Genomic DNA, 22,211 nt, shown 5'->3' on the forward strand with positions numbered 1-22,211 from the left:
TCACGTGGCTGGTGAGTGATGGGGGCAGGTTCACGAGCAGGCAGTTTAGAGACTGAACATTTTCATTCCCTTATATTATTTCTCAGAATCTAAAGCCTTAGTGTACTCTACTAAATCGTGTTTTTAGAAATCACCCAAGTGAGATATTTATGGACCCTAGGGGACCCTCCAAGGGCTGCCTTTCATCCTTCCTTCAGCAACATCACTGAGGATAACATGGCAGAATGAGCATTGGATAACGATGCAGGAGACCTAGATGGGCATCTGGAGACCAGGATGCTAGCTCCATAATGGCTTCCCACCTGGGCTCCTCTAACCCTCAATCTCAGGCTCCTAGATTAAAGTCAAGACCATATGCGCCATCTGGAGAGCAATTCTTGAGCAGTGGGCGAATTTCACAGCCTGTACCCATTGCTGTCCACAACCTCCTTCAGTCACCTTCCCAAAGTCCCAGGAGCAAGCCTGGAGAGAGTAGCTGTCCAACACTAGAAGTTACTTTAGCTAAGCCTAGGGGTTGACCAGATGCCCATTTTGTCTCGTGCTAGAAATTAAGATCGAGTCCCTGCCTTTGAGTGGCACCCAATCCAATTAGGGAGAAAGATGCATAAATAATAAAACACAAGACCTGCCTTGGGTACTGTTCAGAAATTTAAAAAGTAACAATAGCTCTAAAACCAGGCAGATTTGTGCTGTACTGGGGGCACAGGCAGAACCGGGAGGGCACAGTGATGGAAAAGGTCCCTTTTGGCTAGAGAGACAGAGGACACAGAGTTTTACACCAGCCAGTACAAAAGAAGAACCTACAGAAGGCTTCAGGTAGGTGAGGAGGAGGCGATAAAAGCTGACATTGTCTGGATATGTACAATGTGTAGGTACTGTGTGAGTACTTTGCACCAGTCAAGTGACTGGTACCCCTGCAATCCTTGAGGTAAGCGCTCTTGTACTGATAGATAGTAGAAACTTGGAGAGTGCTGCTTCGGCCTCAGAGTTTCTGGGTTTCAGCTCCACCACTTCCTTCTCTAGGACTTTCGAGAGCTGATTTAACCCTTCTGCCTCAGTTTCTCAATTTTTACTCAATGTGTAACTGTTATCGCCATTTTCCAGATGAGGGAAATAAGGCACCAGAGAAAATCACATAACCCAGCTGTACCGCTCTGGAGTCTACATTATCAACACCTGCCCTCTAGTGATAGATGCACAGGTGTTTCAGGCACACATCTGTTGGTCTGAACCATTCTTTCCTGAGGGAAGACACCTGGTTTTCTCCCTGCACAGAAAACTCCACTGCACACGCAACTACATCCACATGAACTTGTTTGCTTCTTTCATCCTGAGAGCCCTAGCTGTGCTGGTGAAGGATGCCATTGTCTACAACTCTTACTCCAGGAGGCCCAACAGTGACAAAGAGTGGGTGTCCTACGTGTCGGAGGTATGCCCTTCCCTACCATAGCCTCTCACCTGGTAGATCAGTCCTGGGAACGTGGGGAGGGAATGTGAAGCTTGGAAGAGGAAGAGGAAGATAGAGGGGTGTCAAAGGACTTCTGGAGAAACATTATCTGACTTAAACCCAAACCTCTAAAACCAAACCAAAAAACCCCCCAAGCCTCCCAAGAGTGGGGCAAGTAAAGGAAATCATCATGGAAGGGTCCACCACAGGGTGCTGTGTGTCCTTGCGTGGGAAACCTCTTCATCCGTGAACCAAACAACTGAACCAGATCAGCTTTATTGCCATTGTTATTATTATTATTATTATTACTATTTTTAAAGCAGCAAAGCTTTTCCACATTGAAATCTGTTTCTGTTGGGATGCTTTTTCTTTTATCTTGTTTATAATGATTATAGTCCCCTCTGGAATAAATCCAACTAGGTTCTGATATATTACTCTTTTTCCAATATTGCTGGATTCCTTAGCTGATGCTGTGTTTTGGTTAGCTTTCCCTCATCTGCACCTGTGAGTTAAGTTTCTTTTCTTATGATAAAAAAGATAAAGTGTATGCTGACCTCTTAAGAGAAATCAGACTTGTTATCTCTTTCTCTATTCTCTGGAAGAATTTAAGATGGGTATTTTTCTTTCTTAAACATTTGACAGATCACTCCAGTGAAGCCATTTGGGCTCAGAATTTTCTTTATTGGAAAGCTTTTAGTTATAGACTAGTTTCAACTCATATTCAGATTTTCTATTTCTTCTTATGTCAGCTTTAGTGGCTTGTGTTTTTCTAGGAATTTGTGTGCTTCAATTAACTCTTCAAAATTCTTGCCATACCATTGTTCATAGTTTCTTAAGAACTTTTTAGGGTCTGTTGCAACTCTGGTGGTATTGCTTTTTGCTTCCCTGATATTGATTATTTATACTTTCACTCTCTTTTCTCCCTTTTTGATCATCCTTGAGAGATGTTTTATGGCTTTACTAGACTTTCCCTAGAATGAAATTTTGGCATTTTTGATTCTCTTTATTTTATGTTGTCTCTTTCATTAATTTCTGCTTTTATCTTTATGCTTTCCTGCCAAGTCCTTTCTTTAGGTAAAGTTTGCTCTCTTTCTCTGACATAATAGGACAATTGATTATAGGCCTTTTTCCTTTTTTAATTAAGTCATGTAGGGTTATATGTTTTGCTCTGGATGTGTTATTAGCTACATACCACACATTTTGATGTGCAATACTTTCTTTTCATTTGGTTCAGAAATAAGTTCTAATTTTTATCATTACTTCTTTGTTTGATTCATGGGTTATTTAGAAATTTATTTCCTTCTTTCCAATCATATGATTTTTTTAGTTGGTTTCTAGCTGAGTTGAACTAAGATCAAAGAGCATACCTTTCAGTGTTTCCTTCAGGGAAACGGCTGCTGATGCATTCTCCCTGTTTCAGTTTGTCTACAAATATATAAAATGTCAGGGAAGAGGCTGGGCTCGGAAACATATAGGAAGCCCTCCCTCCCATTTTGATATTGTCTCCAGCCTGTCTGAGATGTTCAGCCAATTCCGGGGCCGAGGTGGGGTAGAGGGTCGGCTGTGCATGGGGAGGCCCTTCTCTGTCCTCTTGGGCCCACACAAGAACACCTGGCCTCACCCTCGGATGCTCTGTCCTCTGCAGATCTCTGCCTCCTGCCGCTCAGCCCAGGTCCTGCTGCATTACTTCGTGGGCGCCAATTACTCATGGTTGCTGGTCGAAGGCCTTTACCTCCACACACTGCTGGAGCCCACAGTGCTCTCAGAGAGGCGGCTGTGGCCCAGATACATGCTGGTGGGTTGGGGTGAGTGACCTGTACCCTCAGCCTCCTCTCCTAGGGGCCCATTGGAACATGGGAGCCTGAGAGAGCCTTTGGTTTCCCAATTGGGGGAGCATCTAGGACAGAGAACTCTCCAGTGGCAAGATACTGAAGTAAGTGGAGTGTGTGCACACGTGCAGTTACACACAAGCAATGTGGACCCAATGCATATGTTAAAAAATCGACAAGGTTTTTGATAGACTCCGTTGCCCCTCCTCCTGCTCTGTCCCCAACTCTAGCGATCTGCTTAGGTTGCTGTAGCAAAATCCCATAGACCGCATGGCTTAACCAACAGACATTTACTTCTTGCAGTTATGGAGACTTGGAAGTTTGAGATCGGAGTTCTGGTGAGGGGTCTTCCTGGCTGCAGATAGCTGCCTTCGGACTGTAGCCTCATATGGTAGAGAGAGAGGGAAAGAGAAAGCAGGCTCTCTGGTCTGTTCCTCTGTGGGCCCTAATCCTATCATGAAGACCACCACTTCCCCTTCCAAACCTAGTTACCTCCAAAGACCCCACCCCCAATTATCATCACATCAGGGGTTAGGGCTTCAACATGGGGTGGGGGACGGGGGGACACAACATTCCATCTGTAGTGCCAGTGGAGCCTTCAAGACGGGGTCTGGAACCCCTGTGGCCACGGACTCTTGGAGAATGTGTGAGGCTGCAGGATTCAGAAGAAATATGGATGACCTACAATTGGGGAGATTTGAGTTAAAGTCTTGGATTTACTCCGAGCTGCTTTGCAACATGTGGCAAGTGTTTTCTCCTCTCTGCTTCCTGGTTGGTCTCAGAGTGAAACAACAGATGGGCTCTGTGTCCCCCAGGTCTCTCCAGCCCTCGGCCTGCAATTCAATGATATTTGGGCTCTTACAAGTTTTACCAGATGCTTATGGCCCATCAGGCTGCGGTGGGAGGCAGGCAGGTTTGACCAACCAGCCCCTAATTACATTTCCATTTTTTTTTTTTCTCCCAGCCTTCCCAGTGCTGTTTGTGGTACCCTGGAGTATGGCCCGTGCACAGCTGGAGAACACAGGGTAGGAAATTCACCTGCCCTCACACTTCCATGGTCCAGTAGTTTCCAGATATGCCCCATGCAAGGATTTATACCGTTTCCCCAAAGAGAATATCCGCTCCCTTCCCTTTTTGGCCATCTAGAATATACTTAGAAATGCAGATAAAATAATCAAAGATCTTTTTTGTAGTCATGAGTTTTAGCTTGGTTACACAGCCAATTAGCATCGGATTAGCTCAAATTAACACAAAAAGGTCCCCGCAGAGGTGAGCAGTGACCCTCAGCCTGTAAAGATATGGGGACAACATTGGTTCTTGTGTCACTGTTCACAGTAGGGTGGCAAGCAGGAAGCCTCCTTCTTCCAGAAGGCACCAGGCTGTTCATTCAACCTTGTCTCTGCCTTGAGTCTTCTCCTGTCCCTTTGCTGCAGGTGCTGGGGAACCAACAAGAGTAAGAAAATCTGGTGGATCATCAGAGGACCCATGCTGCTTTGTGTAATGGTAAGGACCTTCCCGCTCCTGCCTTTTCCTCGCTGGGCTTGGCAGCTGTGGGGGACCCTCTCCCTTTCCCTTACCACCCACCCGAACTCTCTGACTCGGAATGAGCTTTGGGTCGGTTCCCTTGAAAAGGAGTCGCTGGGTTCTGAGTAGGATGTGCTAAATGAGAAGGAACAAGTTAGAGGCTTCTCCTTGTTCTGGTTTGGGACTCAAATGCAGGGTTCAACTACACACCTCCTTCTCTCCGGGTCCTCAGACTGTGTGTAGACACCTGTGACTGGCTCAGGGACCCTTAATGGTGGCCTTGGGGATGTGAGTGCCTTCGGTTACTCACAAGACCAGGGATAGCAAAGTTATTGGCTTGGATGTTGACCCCATTAGCATTAGTAAGGGAACCTTGTCGGAAGAGAAAAACAGGGTCGATGCTACCCAAAGCTGGGATAGGGATTCGTCAAGAGATACTACTCTTCCAAGACCCAGAGGGGGAAGGACCTGGGCCCCAGGTCCCCGTGGCCCCAGAATTTTACAGCTGGGGATGGACTGCTTGATCGAGAGTCACAGAGCTCTTTGAGATGATACTGAGAGATGAAGTGTGCCAAAGGGGCTCAGGACTAAGAGGGAAAAGCATCCTTGGAAATTGAGGGGGACACTGCGAGTGTGAAGGTGCCCTTGATGATTCTGAGGCCGGTGTCACATCTAGGCTGAGCGGTGACACGCGTGCCGCCGTCACTCCGCGCCCAGTGAAGTCTGGCCCCACCCACCCCAAGGGAGAGCCGAGTCCTGAGCTCTGCCCTGCCCCTCCCCCATGTCACTGCTTCATGATCCAGTCCTCTGCCTGCTGTGACCCCAGCACCCCCCACTGGTGGGCACCCCCGCCACCGCCTGTGATCTGTGTTGAGTGTCTTCTACATGCCAGCACCATCTAAGTCCCTGACGTGTCTTACCCCATTTGTGGGTAGGTGCCATTATTATGTTTCCTTGACTCACAAGGACACCGAGACGATGGAAAGAGACTTAGCCTCAAGTCCCAGTAAGTGGGGGCGCTGCATCTCAGCCCAAAGGGTCTGACTGGGGGCACTAGCCCCTGTAACCACAGCCCGGTGCTCCTGACCCCCCGATCTTTATTGCCTCCTTCCCAAATGCATGATACAGACCTGTCACCCATGAGTACCTCTCCTCAGACACTGCTGAGATTGGCACCCTCTCCCTAGGCTGTCTTATCCCCCCGGCTGCTGTCCTCACACTCTCCCGCCAGGAGGTAGAATGGTCAGAGCCTTCTTGTGTCCTTCCCAGATCCCCTACAGACTTCTGCTATGGTCCCAGCAATGCTTCACTACGCGTATCTGTCCAAAAGCTGTCTGTGGCCACAGTAAGCCCCAGGTTCTGTTCATCCCGGCAGTGTGCCCGAGCAGACGGCAGCTCGGCATGAGTGCCTGTGACCCACACTTCCCAGCCCTGGAAGGTTCCCGCTAATCAGGCAGGAGGGAAGCCAGCAGGCCCTCACTGGGATAGAGCTCCGGCTTGGCACAGCAGGAACCCTTGTGCTCACCCTGCCGCATTCTAGAAGCAGCTCTAATGGTAGGCGTTTTAGTCCACACAGCAGGCCAGATGAGGAGGGAATGGGAGTAGGTAAAGTTTAGAGATAGAAGAAGCCAACTTCTGAGCCCTCTACCATGTTAGCAATCACCTCGGCCAGCCTGTAGACCCAGATCTAAACACAGGAGCTGAGGTACCACGGAAGTGTCCCCAAGAACATTATATAGGATCATGCATTCTGCAGCACCTAGGACGTGAAAGGGAGGCTTATATATTTGGGGTCCTAAGCACCCCTCCCCCATTCTGATTACGGAATCTAAGAGGAGCTGGCTGCGTTCTTGAAAATTTTCCTCATTCAGCCCCTTTTTCCTGTTTGGGCACGAATGGAGAACAGCACCAGCCAAATAGGCCTGCTGACTCCTGTCTTGTGAGACGCGTAGATGAACACCGGTTCACCCAGGCCGGTGTTTCATTCCGTGGCATTGAAGAAGGGCCTCCGCCATATGGCCCATTGGTTGATGCCCATTTTCTCATGTCCGGTCCCTGGGAGACACAAAGAACAACAAAACCACATGCTCCTCATCACAACTCTCCATTTCCTAGGATACAGTCCCGACTGAAATTAATTTGCTGAAATATGCTCCTTTCCCCGGTTATACTTATTTTGTAAGCAAAATGCCTGAGTTCAACAAATCACTAAGCCAAGGACACAACGTTTTCTCTTTGTGATGAAAAGCAGATACCCCATTAAAGAAATAAATTACATGGTTGCGTTTAGTTTGTATTTAAGTGTTCTGTTACTAAATATTCTTTGGCTGGGATGCTCCATCATTCCTGCTGGCTGGTGGATGGGATAAATGGTCTCTTGCCCAAAAGTGCAGATGGTTAGTTTCGAGCCCTGATTCTCCTGGGGCCAATAAGGCAAGTCGCAGGAGGTCCACATTGGATTCTGCAACTTGTGTTTCAATCTGTGGTTCAAGGTTTTTTTTTTCCCAGGCGGGGGCATTCGTATCGTGCTGGCTCAATGTTTGTAGAGACTTTACTCCATGAATTGTTACCCAGTCACCGTCTCTACTAGCTATTTCCTCATTGCACAGAGACATTCTTAAGTCATTTCCATTTTATTATTTTTTTTAATTTTTAAATTTTTTTAGATTAATTTATTTATTTGACAGAGAAAGATCACAAGTAGGCAGAGAGCCAGGTAGAGAGAGGTGGAAGCAGGCTCCCCGCTGAGCAGAGAGCCTGATGCGGGGCTCAATCTCAGGACCCTGAGATCATAACCTGAGCTGGAGGTAGAGGTTTAACCCACTGAGCCACCCAGGCACCCCAGTCATTTCTGTTTTAAAAACAACTGTAACCCCCAACATCTTCCACCCTTGCACATAAAAGAGGGGAGACACTATCCCCATTCTGCAGCCCTTGTCAATTACTGTTCTATCATTCTGCTTCTTGGACAGATACGTGTGATGAAGCATTGCTGGGACCGTAGCAGAAGTCTGTATGGGATCTGGGAAGGACATAAGGAGGCTCTGACCATTCTACCTCCTGGGGGGAGTGTCTGGGGACAGCCAGACTTCAATGTGGCCTACACTGGCTGTCTCCCTCTTCACGTCTGGCTCGCAAAAGAAAGCATTGCAGTCTGGCTTATGCTCCCTCCTTCGAACTGCACCTTTTCTCAGCTCCTTGTTGTTAAATGCAATCTTAGTTCGCATAATTCCGTGTAACATTTACCTTCTTGAATTCCTACAGCCGGGAGCTCCCCGGATACCACTCCCTTGTGGTTTGCTCCAGTTGTCCTGGCTACTCTTTCTGAATCTCTTTCACTGCCTCCATTTCCACCACCTTTCCCTTCATTAGAGGGTGAGTTCCTAACCTTTCTTTTTTCCCTGTCTACCTACCCTTTCTGGACAACCTCGCCCCCTCCAATGCTGGCACTGTGCTCCAGCCGGGACCCCTCTGCTGAGATCCAGACATAATGATCTCACTGCCTTGGGACATCTTTTGTGTCCAAAATAACTAGATTTCTCCCTTCTCCCTCCGCCATCCACCCCCAGCCAATGACAGGACCGCACATTTGAGATCTACTGAGAAGCTTTGGGTCACCTCTGACCTCACATCCCGCCACTAACAAAGGCCATTTGACTCAAACCCCTTGTAAGTTTCAAGTGGATCTCATACTCCCCATCACCGATGCCCCACAGCTGTGGCTTCTCCTCACCTCTCTATCCTTCTTCCCTGGGAACTATGAACGGCTCCCAAACCAGTCTCCCCTACTCTGATTTTGCCTTCATCCAATCCATACGCCCGATGGCTGTTAAAATGAGCTTTCTGAAGTGCAGAAATGCAGATCCGATCGGGTAACTCACCTGCCTGAGAGTCATCACTGGCTCTCCATTGCTTTCAGAAGGAAACATAAACTCTCGTCTGTGCGAACATGAAAGACTCTGCAGGAGCTGGTTCTCCCCGCCCTCTCCCCCACTCCAGTCTTACTCTTCACAGATCTTGTTCTCATTCTCGAAGCCCTAGCTGCACTCAACCACTTGCCATTCTTCCTCTCCAAGAGCCTCATGATATCTCCTGTGGTCATTATCAAGGTGTTGGCCAAAGCTGTGGCTATTAGCTTGACTGGGGCTGGAGAACCAGCTTCCCAGGTGGCCCAAACACTTGGCTGACAAGTGGTGCTGGTTGTTGGTAGGAGGACTCATGTCCCCCTGGTAGGTCTTTCCAGCTGCTTGAATGTCCTCACGTGGCTATGGCTTTCCCCAGAGAAAGAGAGAAAGAGAGAACCAGGTGGATGCCATCTTTTTGAGGCCCTAACCTCAGAAGTCACATAGCCTCATTTCCACCATATTCTTTTCATTAGATGCGCATAGCTAAGCCTAGCTCACATCCCAGAGGTAAGGGGGAAGTTGGGCTCTGTCTTTCAAAGGGGATGGTGTTGAAGAATTTGCAGACCTATTTAAACATTTCCATCAAGGATATAATTTCTATCAAGTCCGACAGCAAAGGGTGGAAATGTCCCAGCCCATGACAGCCCATTCCATGACTGTGGAATATAGTCTAGGGAGAAGAGAACTTGTGCTTTCCAATAAATTCCATGGCAGCTACAGGACTCAACTTTGACACCCATAGGGCTGGAGTTATTTACAGAAGGGAGGCTGTTTAAGTGAAGAACAGGTTCTTTTCTGGTAAAGCTGTATTTAGTACCAGTTCAGTCACCTAATAGCTGTGCAACCTCGGGAACTGTACTTCTCTCTTCCATGTCTCTGTTTTCTCATTGTATCATGACATAAAAATAGTGTGACTTCTTCAGAGCATTAATGGGGAGTATTAAATAAAAATAAAGTGTGGATGTATTGAGATAGCCTTAGGAAGATTAGGGATGACCGTGAGCACATACTTCCTGAATGGCCAACTGCCACATCTCCCCTGGTTTACAGGGACAAGGATCCGATGGTCAGGCTCAGGGTGACCTTGATATTCATAACCATCATTTATGGTTGGCGGAGTGGAGCCCGTCATTTATTTACCCATATCTGCTTTTTTCTAAGGTCAATTTCTTCATCTTCCTGAAAATCGTCAAGCTTCTCATTTCTAAGCTCAAAGCCCATCAAATGTGCTTCAGAGATTATAAGTACAGGTGAGTGGCCTGAGGTCAGCATCTGATGGTCTAAGATGGTTTTGACCCCTTCAGCTGTGCTGGTTAATGGTCTGGGAAGAGGGGCATGAGCTGCATCTGTATGTCTGTCTCCTAAGACAAGAGCATCAAGAAGGGAACCTCTGAGAAAGGTGTCTTGGGATCATGTGGGGCCACTGGCACAGACCTTCTGGCCCCATGGAAGTGAAGGGAGTGGTCTGTCAAGGGGACACACATTCCCCGTAGCAGGAAACTTAAAATGCCCCTAAGAATGAGTGGTTGAGCCGCTTGGTTGACCCAAAAGAGTGACCCAGAACTGCTCTAGCCCTGCTTTAGCCCACCGGGCAGGCCACAGGCAGAGGTGTAAGGGAGGAAGGGTGGCGCTCTGTTGCTCTCTCACTGAGACCGGGCCTGGCCCAGGTGTGCTGGAAAGGTAGGTTTTCCCTTTATCTAACAAACTTTTAATGAACACCTGCCATGTGCCTGGTACTATGCTTGGAATGAAAGATATTATGCAGACTCTGTCTGTAAGGAGCACACATCCCAACTCCCCAAAACTAGTATTCTTGGTGTGAATGCATGTCGAGAGGGCTGATGCTGGTCACGGCCTCAGATCCTCTGAGTGACCTTGGGCAAGTCACTGGGCCTCCCTAGGCCTGATTTCTGGGTGTGTAAAATGGGAATGGCACAGGAGATCATCTCATGCTTGTTATGAAGACCAAAGAAGTTCATCAATGTGGGTTCTCATGAAGACCAAAGAAGTTCATCAATGTGGGTTCTCAGTGTAACCATATGTAATGAGTGGTGTTTGCCCAGGATCCAGACCCCAAATCCTATCTGCCTACAACCCTTCTTCCAGGAGATCCCAAAGGATAAACACGCATGGTCCAGCACTGGCAACTATATGCTATAATTGGCCCAAATATTTTTGCAAACACCCCTGTCCCCAAGGCACTTGGGCTGGCTTGGACAACACAGAGCCACGCCGACTTTCTTGGCGCCTCTTGTGGAGACTCTAAGTGGCTCAAAGCTTCTTTGGCCCTTCTCCCAAGGCTCAGCCTCTAACTGCTCTCTTAGAGTGGGAGTCCAGACCCGTGGTCAGAACTGCTCTAGCCCTCCCATGGTGGGTCCGCTCAGGAGACGCAGGGGCATCTGGGAAACCAAACAGAGGGCGGCACTCCCAGAGACACAAACAGGGAGCCCACAAATCCTAAGACGCCACTTTCCGTGCAGACTGAGAGCCTGCACCCTGCTATTTTCTGCCCTTCCCCCGCCCCCAAGGCCACCATGTACCAATGGGGCTTTCCCCATGCTCCAGACCCACAGCACCCCTCTAGTAGCTTTCCATTCCAACTGCTTGTAAGGATCACCCGACAGTCAGCCGAAAGCTCAGACTCCCGAGGCCCTCCACTGGGTATTCAGACTCAGTAAGTGTGGAATGGAGCCCGCCACATGGACTTCTTATAGACTTCCCCCAAGAGATTCTAATACACAGAGTGTGGGACCACTGGCTGAGTCACATGCTCTAGTGAAATAAATGGCATTTTCCACTTGAGCCATGGCAGCTGTGTTTCTAAGCAGCCTCAGTATCCCCTCCTGCAGGATCTCCTTTGGAGTTACCCAAGATGGTGGTTTCCAAACTTTCCTGATCATGCATCTTTTTCAGTAGAGAAATTCTTAACACACCCCTCATTGTATATATACATGATCTGTTGAACTGATATAGACATTATAAAATACAATAAAAAACAGAAAATTATAGCGGATAGATAAAAAATCAACACATAGAACTTTGATTATCTTTCCTTATTGTATTTTCTTCTAATGCCAAATGGATTGTTTTGCATAGATAGCCCCAAAGTGTGCATACCTCACTGGGGGCAGTGATCTAGGGAAGCATAAATCAAGATACTGGGGGGACTTTCACAGCTGAGCAATGATTCAGGACAGCTGTTTGGGGGGGAGAAGGAATAATTTGTCTGATATATAAAACCTATCGGGAAAGGTTCTTTTTCTCTTTCTGCACCCTTGTTCAAGGATAAAGCTTGGAAAGAGGAACCTGGGTGCATGGCCCACCTTGAGGCCTCCCTGGGTAAAACACCTCATTTTGGCCAGTTTGCCATCACCTGGGGACAGAGCTGGGGACTTATCAGTGTTCCCAAGTGGCTGAGACTTTGGAGGGCTGACTAATGTCAGCTAAACTCACAAGAGACTGATGTATAAACCAGACTGTACAATTGTTCATTCTTTGAGGCTGTGAAAGTCTGGGGGTGGGGCGAGGTTTCCTTCCAGTGCCTGCACTCTTAGCACACTTGGCAACAAAGAATTCAGAAACTCAAAGCAGTCACCAGAATGTTGCTGGCGATCACGTCCTCACTGCAGAGAGGTTGGTATGAAAGATCATTGACCATGAGAAACACCACTTCCCTATCTATAATGCCACCTGCCTGGTGAAAGCAGGATTCATTCCCCAGGGTATCCCTGGGGCTGCTTCTTTGTGACCCCCCCCCCATTTTGGTTGGCATCTGTTTTCTGTTGATTTACCCTTTCTCCAGAGTATAGCACAATGGATTAGCTTATGCTTATTAATTAGAAAAAAATGGGGCCCCTGTCTCTAAGGACACACCAGGCCACCTTATTTTCCTGCCCAGGCTGGCAAATCCTACAGCATCGATCAGTGCATTTGCCTATTTTTCTCTGCAAGCAGTGCTAATACTCACATCTCTACGTTCTGTCACCCCAGTGGGTCACCTGCCCGCCACCCCCCCTCCCCCGACCAGCCCACCAGTTCACACTGCCCTCTTCCACCTCCTGGTCCCCTTCCGGTTCTGTTTTCCCTTGTCACCCCTTGCTAGGGTGAGGAGGAAGGGGTGGCGGGGGCTGGTGCATTTTGTCCAAACTCTGGTAGAAACAGGCCTTGCCTCCCCCTCTCCCCAATTTTGAGGACTTGAAGAATGTAGCTCTCAAGATTTGGCCCCCTCTCCCACAAGTATATTTTAGGAAAGTTTAAATTAAATATATCTAGATCTTGCCAAAAAGGCAAGGCGCTAGGGGCCTGGAGAACCTCCTATAGTCCTAGGCCTGTCTCTGGGTTTCCCGCCATTCCACCTGCCTGGCCCAGAGTGGGAGAGCCGCACTAGGCCCCTGGAACGAGGACAGACAGAAACCGATGATGCTCCGTGTAGTGAGAGTTGGCTGTCCTTTGGGGCTCCCAGAACCCAGGCAGCTGTCCGCCTCCAGGACCAGTCTTAACATCCCATGTGGCGCATTGGGCAGAGCTCTAGATGAATCTATAAAGGAGAATAATTTCTTAGCTCGCTGAGCCCCAGAGCCCTTTCTGAAAAGACTCTCTGGTGGGCGACCAAAAACGAAAGACGTCACAAAGGAAGGAAAATCGATCAAAGTCACTGAGGTTGTAAGCAACCTAAGGGCAAAGATGGCTTCTTTTTAATAACAGGGATGGCTAACTACTATCTATCATTCATCAGGCATCAGAAACCATTATTCTCAGCACTTGCCACCTATGATGTAATCTTTCCAATGACACTGTCCATTGTATTATCGTTGATAACAATTTTTTAATTGTTTGAGCACTTCATATTATGGTATTAGTAGTATAATCCTCATCTTTACAGATGAGAGATTAAATAATTTGCCCAAAGCCCCATGGTGAGTAACTGGTGGTGTCAGGATTTGAACCCAGGCCCGGATATTGTCGCTATGCTCTACTGCCTTTGACTGCAGCCCCTTGTCTCCCACTGCACTGTCTCATGCTCCATAAATATTTGTTGGATTGCTGAATGACTGCCATAAACCAAACAATTTAAACAAACATAGATGAAAAATAAGCATAAATACAGTTCATACGAGTAAACGGCCGTAGATATTTATGGATTTTCCATCCGAACAAGGACACACATGGTGTTATGTCTAAGGAGAAGTCAGAATGAGATCAGGAATGGGGAATCCCTTCACATCCGTCTGGAGAGCTGGAGGTTACGAAAACGGCCCAAAGCCTCCTCGAAAGATGGTCAGTCTTTAAAAAATAAATCATCCCACACTAAATGTGGGATTCTGGCACATGAAAAGGACATTCAGTGGGAAAATTGGTGAAATCCAAGTGGAATTGAGTACCATTATTCGTCACGTGCCAATATTGGCTTCTATGTCTTAACAAGCGTACCATGGTTATGCAAGATTTAACATTTGGGAAACGGAGGAAAGCCTATGTGGGAACTCTCCATACTCTGGTACTTTTCTGCAGATCCAAAATTACCCCCAAATAAAGCGCTTATTCAAACACATAATGTCATAGCATGGTCCCAAGAATTGATTGATGGTAAGATGTGGATCTGTATCTAAGTATGGAAGGATGTGTCGTTGAAACCCAGATAACCCAGAGCAAGGGTTGCAAACTCAGGCACTTGCAGAGGCCACGCCAGAACACAAGGTGAGGTTTTTCGTTTCTGTGATAACCTTACACTTGAATGGCTCTTACGAATGTAAACACTTTCTCTTGCACACAGTTAAACCTTCCTGAAGGTGGTGCCCATGAGCTGCTGACATTCCTACCTCTTTAATTCCAGGGGTTCAGTGGTGATGGCAGGGGGGAGGGCAGGTGGTAGGCGCAGGGGAAGACTCCAAATCTGGCCCTTTAAGACAGTGATTCAGGCTAAAAAGTCATTAGGGATTAAACTCTTTCCCCCCCAGGGTGTATATACAAGATAGTAGCTTTGTTTGTACCCTGGGTATGAGTCACTTTTGCTAATGCAGGTAGTTTTAAATTAAGAAGCAGCTCAATAGTAAAACAGCAGTCATTCCCAAATGCGGCTGCCTATCAGAATCCCATGGGGAACTCCTTAAAAATTCACATTCCCAGGACCCAGTAGCCCGAAGTTTTGATGCAGGAGGTTGACATTGGGGTCAAGGGAGCTAGCTAGCTATATCTATTTACTATCTTTTATTATCTATTATCTATCTATCATCCACCCATCCATCCATCTCACCAACTGTCTCTCCATCCATCCATCCATCCATCCATCCATCTATCCATCATCCGTCTATCCATCTATCCATCTGTCTCTCCATCCATCCATCCATCCATCCATCCATCCATCTATGCATCCATCCGTCTATCCGTCTATCCATCCATCCATCCATCCATCTATCCATCCATCCATCTATCCATCCATTCGTCTATCCATCCATCCATCCATCCATTTCTCCCTCTATCTCTCCATCTATCTATCTGTCCATCCATCCATCTCTCTATCTTTCAATTTCTTTGTCTCTCTATTCATCTATCTATCATCTACCCATCTTTTTGAATTCCTTAAGGAAACCAAATGGTAAACCGTGTTTGGAACCACCGGTATGCGATATGGAATGTTTGTGCTCCAGTTGCGTACTTTGCATGTGGGTGGTACAAAGGAATGTTTGTCTTTTTTATGTAGAGTGTATACAACAGCAAGCTTCCACACAGCACCTTTTATGAGGAGGATCAGTTTCTCATCTCCTGCAGCCCTTGCCGTTTTGGGGCTGAGGGGCAGCATGGGGACTGACGGTCGAGCTTGGCATGGAGTGTGCAGGGTGTGAGTGTGAAGTCACAAAACTCACTTCCAGTGGATTTGCCCCTTAGTGGTTATTTGACCCCAGACACATCATTTGTTTTCCCTTCCCAGGTTCAGTAAAGCACTGATATTGGAAGTCCTGAAAAGAGAAAAACCCTGCCAGCCGGATAATAGGAAATCTGTCAAACCCAGGAGGGGTGTGGTGTCCTAGGGTGACATTCAGGCACATGGAAATCTATCCATCAGTCAAAACACTAAGATCTAGAGGCATCTCATAATCTATATAGGAGAATTCACCCATCCATTCATTATTTACTCATTCATTCACTCAATTCATGTTTTCTGAGCATCTGCCAAGAGTCAGGTGTAAGGGTACATCAGTAAACAAGACCACACTGGCCATTGAGGCATTCACTATGTCACCAAGGAGACAAACTGGAAGGTCAGCCATGCATCACGATGGTAAGAGCTACAAGAAAGTCATGCACAGAAGAGCAGGAAACATCACCTATTCCCAATGTAGCCCTGGTGACAATTTTTGGTTGTCATTTGCAGATTGGCAAAGTCAACACTGGTCCTCATTCCTCTGCTGGGTGTTCATGAGATTCTCTTCTCTTTCGTCACTGATGATCAAGTAGAAGGATTTTCAAAACTTATACGACTCTTCATTCAGCTGACTCTGAGCTCCTTCCATGTGAGTAGGCGTCTGAACCCAGGATCCCTTTGCTTTGGAGAAACCCAAGTGCCCTTGACCCAGACAGGCTGAGAACTGAGAAAGCCCACAGATGGGAAAAAAGCTGTTGTGTTGGTGGGCTCTATGGCATTAAGGTCTTTGGCATGAGAAGGGTGTGTAGACCGAAAGTGTTGCCTTGATCCTGCCAGCATGACTCAGTGACTAAGAAGGGGAAAGTGGTCTGTTTCCTGGGCTGCAATAGTTGGTGTGACTCACAATCATATTAATGGTGAATGTCAACAAGAAGCCTTTTATTTTGTGCCTATTTTTGCTGGGTTCTCTGCAGGGCTTTGTGCACAGTGAACATTGTCTATGCTTCAGGTGACATATTTGGAACACAATACAACTTAGGAGGATCTAGTGCGTGGAGACCGGGAGCCTCTTGAAGCTTGACAGTTGTGTCAAGATGTGTGGAAGGGAGCTGGAACTAGAACCAGGCGGCCAGCTGTGGTTCCTTGACCTGGGTGTTTTGGTTATCCATTCCTTAAATAGTTATCCATTACTTAGTAGCTTATATGATGACAATTTATATTATTCCTCCTTATTCTGGGGACCAGAAATTCAGGTGGGCATAGTAAGAATGGCTCACCTCTGCTCCACGTGATGCCTGCTGGAGTGGGAACTTCCAAGATGCGTCACTACTCTTACGTCTGATGCCTGAGCTGGGAAGGCTCACATGGCTGGGGCTGGCTGGAGTGGATTGATTTAGGTCAGATTTCTGGGGCTTCATGTCTCGCTGTCAGCTACATCCCTCAGCTCCATACTGTCTTAGGGCCTCTCCCTTAGTCTTCTTCTGTCCTGCAGGGGAGCTCAACTTCTTACATGGCAGTTCAGAGGTCCCAAGAAAGCAGGAGCTTCCAGGCTGTCTAAATGCCTACACCTGAAACTCGCACAGTGATACTTCTGCTGCATTCTAAAATTTAAAGCAAATCCCAAGGGTGCCTGGGTGGCTCAGTTAGTTAAGCATCTGACTCATGATTTCAGCTCAGGTCATGATCTCAGGGTTGTGACATCGAGCCCCGTATCAGGCCCCATGCTGCATGTAGAGCCTGCTTGAGATTCTCTCTCCCTCTTTCCACCCCCTCCCCCAAATTAAAGGAAATCCCAGACCTGGCCTGGACAGAAGGAGAGAACACACAAGGGGGAAAACAAAACAAAACAAAACAAAACAAAAAAAACCCCAGGACTCAGTAGCAAAGGCCATAAATGCGAGAGACCACCACAAACAGTATCAGCTACAGAGGCCCCATACAGTGGTAACCTCTGGGCTAATGATCTTAAAATGCTAGAATAGGGCCGGACTTACGGAATGGAGGAGAGAGACGCTTGGCCAATCCCCTCCCCGAAAAGCAGCAATAAAATCGCCCAGAATTGTCAACAACAATGACTTGAGGGCCCCGGAAACCAGACAAAGGCATACAAAAGGTTGAGAAGAACTTATTTATTTATTCAAGAAACATAATTAAATCTGAGTAAGAACAGTGGGGTCTGTTGGTGTAGCCTGGAATGCCCTTGTCCAAACCTCTTCTCCATCAGTGAGGAAGTTCTAGTAAAAACTAGGAGCTTCACTGCAGAAAGGGGCTGACTTGATGTAGATCCATCAGAGAGCAGAAAAAGTCCACACCCCGGCCATTGTCAGACACAGTTAGTGATCTCATTGGCAAAGAATCGAGGAATGAAAATGTCACAGCCTGAGATGGTGATCCTGGCGGGGCAGGGGTTGGGGTGATACAGCCTGGCAAGCTAGCCAGAAGTTTAACAAGGGGGATTTGAGGAATGAGACACCTATCATGGGCTGTGATCATCTCTCACATATCTCTCTGGTGGACTGGAGGTTTGTGTATACTGCAAGGTTGCTTGCACACTCAGGAGGGACCAGAAGAATAGCCACACATCGCTGGCTAAACACAGGTTCCTGCACAAACACACACCCGGGAAACACAGGAGATGGAAAGTAAAAGCCACAGAAGATTTATAAGCTGTCTGAACTTGGAATGGGTCCCCGAAACCATGCACAGATCCATTGTCAAAGAGTCTGGAAGACTTACTGGTTTAAGGTGGTTGAGCACAACTTCTGACCCATCATTGACTAATCGTTAAGCTATTGTAAACAGGGGCGGGAATTCAGACTTAAACACAAAACCAAAAATTCTTGAAATGAGCACAGACAACAGTGACTGTGCACTGCAGGGGAGAAAAATTTCGCAGAGCTAGTGGCCCAGGCAAATTACTAAACAAACACCAGCAACCACCCAGGGACTGGGGAGTAGGGGATCAGATTGTAAAACGTCCGATTTTGAACAAGAAAAGAGAAAATTTATGAGCTATGCAGGGAAACAGAAAAGTGTGACCTATCATTAGGAAAAAGAAAAGCAGTCAATTGAAAATCTCTGAGAGGTCTCTTAGCAAACAAAGTATTTCAAAGAAGCTATTATAAATATGTTCAGGAAGGCTTGGCGGGCTCAGCTGGTGGAGCATGTGACTCTCATCTCAAGGCTGAAAAGTCGGGCCCCCTGGTGGGTGTAGAGATTACTTAAAAATAAATTCTTAAAAAAAAATATGTTCAGGGGCACCTGGGTGGCTCAGTGGGTTAAGTCTCTGCCTTCACCTCAGGTCATGATCTCAGGGTCCTGGGATCGAGCCCCACATCGGGCTCTCTGTTCAGCAGGGAGCCTCTGCCTCCTTGTGATCTCTGTCTGTCAAATAAATAAATAAAATCTTTAAAAAAATATGTTCAGAGGATGAAAGAAACCATCTTTAAGGAATCAAAGAAAAGTATGATGACAAAGCTTCATTGATTAGGAAATCTCAATACAGAGAGCGAAATTATAAAATAAGAACCAATCTGGGAAAATTCTGGAGTTGTAAAGTACCATAATGGAAATGAAAGAGACCCGGCTGGCTCAGTCGGTGAAGTGCCTGCCTTCAGCTCAGGTCATGATCCCAGGGGTCCTGGGATGGATTCCCGTGTCTGACTCCCTGCTCAGCTGGGAGCCTGCTTCTCCCTCTGCCTCTTCTGATCCCCCTGCTTGTGCTCATGCTCTCTCTTTCTCTCAGATAAATAAATAAAGTCTTTAAAAAAAAAAGGGGGGGGGGAAGTAATCAGCCTGTCAGACTCCCCTGAAAAGAGAGCTTATTTCCGTCCTCCCACTGATGGCTATGTGACAAACTACCCTGAAGAGTCATGCCTTAAAGCAGGAACCGTGTTGTTATCTTTAATGAGTCTATAAGCTGGACCACCCAGGCTCAGCCGGAGCAATACTTTTGATACCTGCAATTCTTGAATGGGTTGCAAACATCTGAAAGCTCAAATGAGAACATCTTTGGGAACATCCCATCTTTGGGAACTTCCCAAATGACTCATTCCCATGGCTGGACATTGACCTAAGCTGTTGGCTGGGGCTCAGCTGAGGCGCTCAATCACAGAATCTTGGTTCTCTTCCATGTGGCCTCTCCTTCTACCTTGGGTATCTCACAGCCTGGCAGCTAGAACCTCAGAGCCTCCCCAGACCAGTGTTCTAAGAGGGAAAAGATAGAAGCTTCCGACATTCTTACGGCACAGGCTGGGAAGTCCCAGAATGTCGCTTCCACCATGTCCTGGTAGAAGAAGTCACAAGGTCATCCCAGATTCATGGGGAGGGAAAACAGGGTCCACTGCTTCATGTGAGGGTAGCATTGCCGGGGGTTATTTCTGGAGATTGCCGCCCCCACCCCGCCACCGCCCACCATGCTGGATCCTTCGGTCCTGCAGCTAGAGCTCCGCCCACCACCATGCACCACAGAAGAACGTGAGGACCCAGGTTTTGCTCTGCAGACTGAGCAAGGAAACACACCGACAGAGCCCCTGCATGGACAGAAGCTTCCTAGCTTCTCAGCACCCCTGCCCTGCTCCCCTTCATGCCACCAAGCCGAGGTGAGAGCATGCATAGGCAGAAGCGTGGGAGCATATCCGGTGAGTCATATCTCAGTGCATCAGCAGGAATTGGCACGGACCCCAGGCTGCCTCTCCTTGCTGCTTGGAGGTTCCTTCTCTCTTCCAAGTGCTTAGATAATTTCACTGTCAAGGGATCTTTGGAGAAGACTGCCAAGGAGGTGGTGACAGAGGAAGTGAAAGCCACCTGTTCGGTGGGACCACTCCCTTCACACTCCCTCTATCTAGAATCAGCATTACCCAGACTCGAGGAGCCTCCTAAAACAGTGAACCAAGAACCCAAAGGAGTAAAAAAAGCACATTTGTGATGTGGAATCCTCTCTTAGCCAACTCATTCATGGGGATCCTGACACATGAGGGCTACTCCTTCTACTCTCTACTCCTTTGCTCAGAGGCAACGAGAACCCACACTTCTGATGGTCTATGAAGGCTGGGAACCTCCAGTGAGGCTGTCTGTGTGACAGTGGTAAACCCGCACCACCGTGCCCCTGTTCAGAAGCTTTCACCATGGAATAATGGATGCATAAGAGAAAGAAACCCTGTGCTGGTGGGCACACCATGGGACTGATGTCGGGATAGCCAGCTTGCAAGATCCCAAGCTTCCGTTAGAGCATAAGAATTTCCCCCCAAGGGCAACATGGAACTCCTTTACAATTTCAACTCCTTTCCCAGTACCAAACCTCCCTTACTGGCCACAGGGGGTGAGAGAAACATGATCAAGAGAGACGGGAGAGTCAGCCTGCCCTGCGACCTTCACTCTTCAGTTGGAAATGTGTCCTTTCCTTGTGAGTCCTGGCATTTCACGAAGTTCCTCCCACAGACACTCAAGTGCCTGGGTCCTGCACACATATGGAGCCCCAGTACCTTAGACACACAGCCTAGGGGCCACAGATGCTTGCATCATGGGGGATGTTGTGGCACACGGGTTAGCACAGCTGGATCACATCTGGAAGCAGAGGAGTCAGGAAACATTGGAAGACAAACATTGGCTAGAGCAGCTTTGATTCCAGACTCCTGGCAGTTAATAGTGCATCCACAAAAATCTTCCCACATCAAGAAAAGTATCCCCTTACTTCAACTTCCCCAACACGGGTGTTTTGCAAATGGAAATGGATAAAGATGCCTGGTTTGCAGGGGCGGGGAGGGACAGCTAAGAACCCAAGTTGACCAATAATAACGATATAATTCTGGGGCCATGAAGAATATAATCAGCTCACAGCTCACAGTGACTGGAGAGGCTTCCAAAAATTGAGTGATCAGGAAAGACCTCTCTTTGAGGGGATGTTTGAGCTAAGTAAGACCTGGATTTTGAGAAGCCAGTTAGGCAGAGATGTAAGGGAAGAATTGTCCAGAAGACAGCATGAAGGGACCTCAGTAAGCAATGAATTGTGCTACTTAGTCTCCAACATGGCCCCCAAGGATCTTCGCCTCCTGGTACTCATGGCCCTGTGGAGTCCCAGCTGACACGGACTAGGGTTGACCTGCGTGACTGCTGAAGTATTGTGGACATGAAGGTGTGTGGCTTTTGGCCAGCTCATCAAGGTTCTAGCTTATACCTAGCTTCCTTGGATCACCTGCTCTGGGGGAAGCCAGCTCCCATGTCCCCAGACACTCACACAGCCCTGTGGGGGAGACTGAGGCCTCCTACCACCAACCAGCACCAACGTGGCAGGCATGGGAGCCATCTTGGAGGCAAGTCAAGCCTTCAGAACACGGACGCTCCAGCCAGCATCTTGTCTGCAATGTGAACTCAAATTGGCCCTGCTTGGGTCCCATGCCCATTTGGGCTGATTGTGCTGGTGATGGCCATCCTAGGACATGGGAACCATGACTGAAAGCCCTGCTAGAAGCCCAGGGAGTAGGGCAAGATCAGCTCCCAAAAGGAAAGGATGCAATTCAAGCAAAAATTTAGCCAGTGCTCACTATGGACCTGTAGAAACGGGACAGTGTCTTATACAGTATTGGATAATTGGATGACGAATATAGGGTCTTTGGGATTTAATGATCATTAACCGATAAACATCT

At 47.6% G+C, this 22,211-nt stretch overlaps 1 protein-coding gene across 1 annotated transcript in view; it reads left to right on the forward strand.

Annotated features, from left to right (window-relative positions):
- Positions 1-22,211, forward strand: part of GLP2R (glucagon like peptide 2 receptor) — a 41,889-nt gene that overhangs the window by 17,014 nt on the left and 2,664 nt on the right. The window contains exons 6-11 of the mRNA XM_013060442.2: positions 1,276-1,429; positions 3,093-3,252; positions 4,241-4,301; positions 4,710-4,779; positions 9,867-9,955; positions 16,078-16,216. Coding sequence (XP_012915896.1) covers positions 1,276-1,429; positions 3,093-3,252; positions 4,241-4,301; positions 4,710-4,779; positions 9,867-9,955; positions 16,078-16,216 — 673 coding nt within the window. The remainder of the gene's footprint in view (positions 1-1,275; positions 1,430-3,092; positions 3,253-4,240; positions 4,302-4,709; positions 4,780-9,866; positions 9,956-16,077; positions 16,217-22,211) is intronic.

Source organism: Mustela putorius, unplaced genomic scaffold, assembly GCF_011764305.1.
Source record: "Mustela putorius furo isolate JIRA1106 unplaced genomic scaffold, ASM1176430v1.1 tig00000695_pilon_pilon_pilon, whole genome shotgun sequence".
In the NCBI taxonomy this organism is placed as follows: domain Eukaryota; kingdom Metazoa; phylum Chordata; class Mammalia; order Carnivora; family Mustelidae; genus Mustela; species Mustela putorius.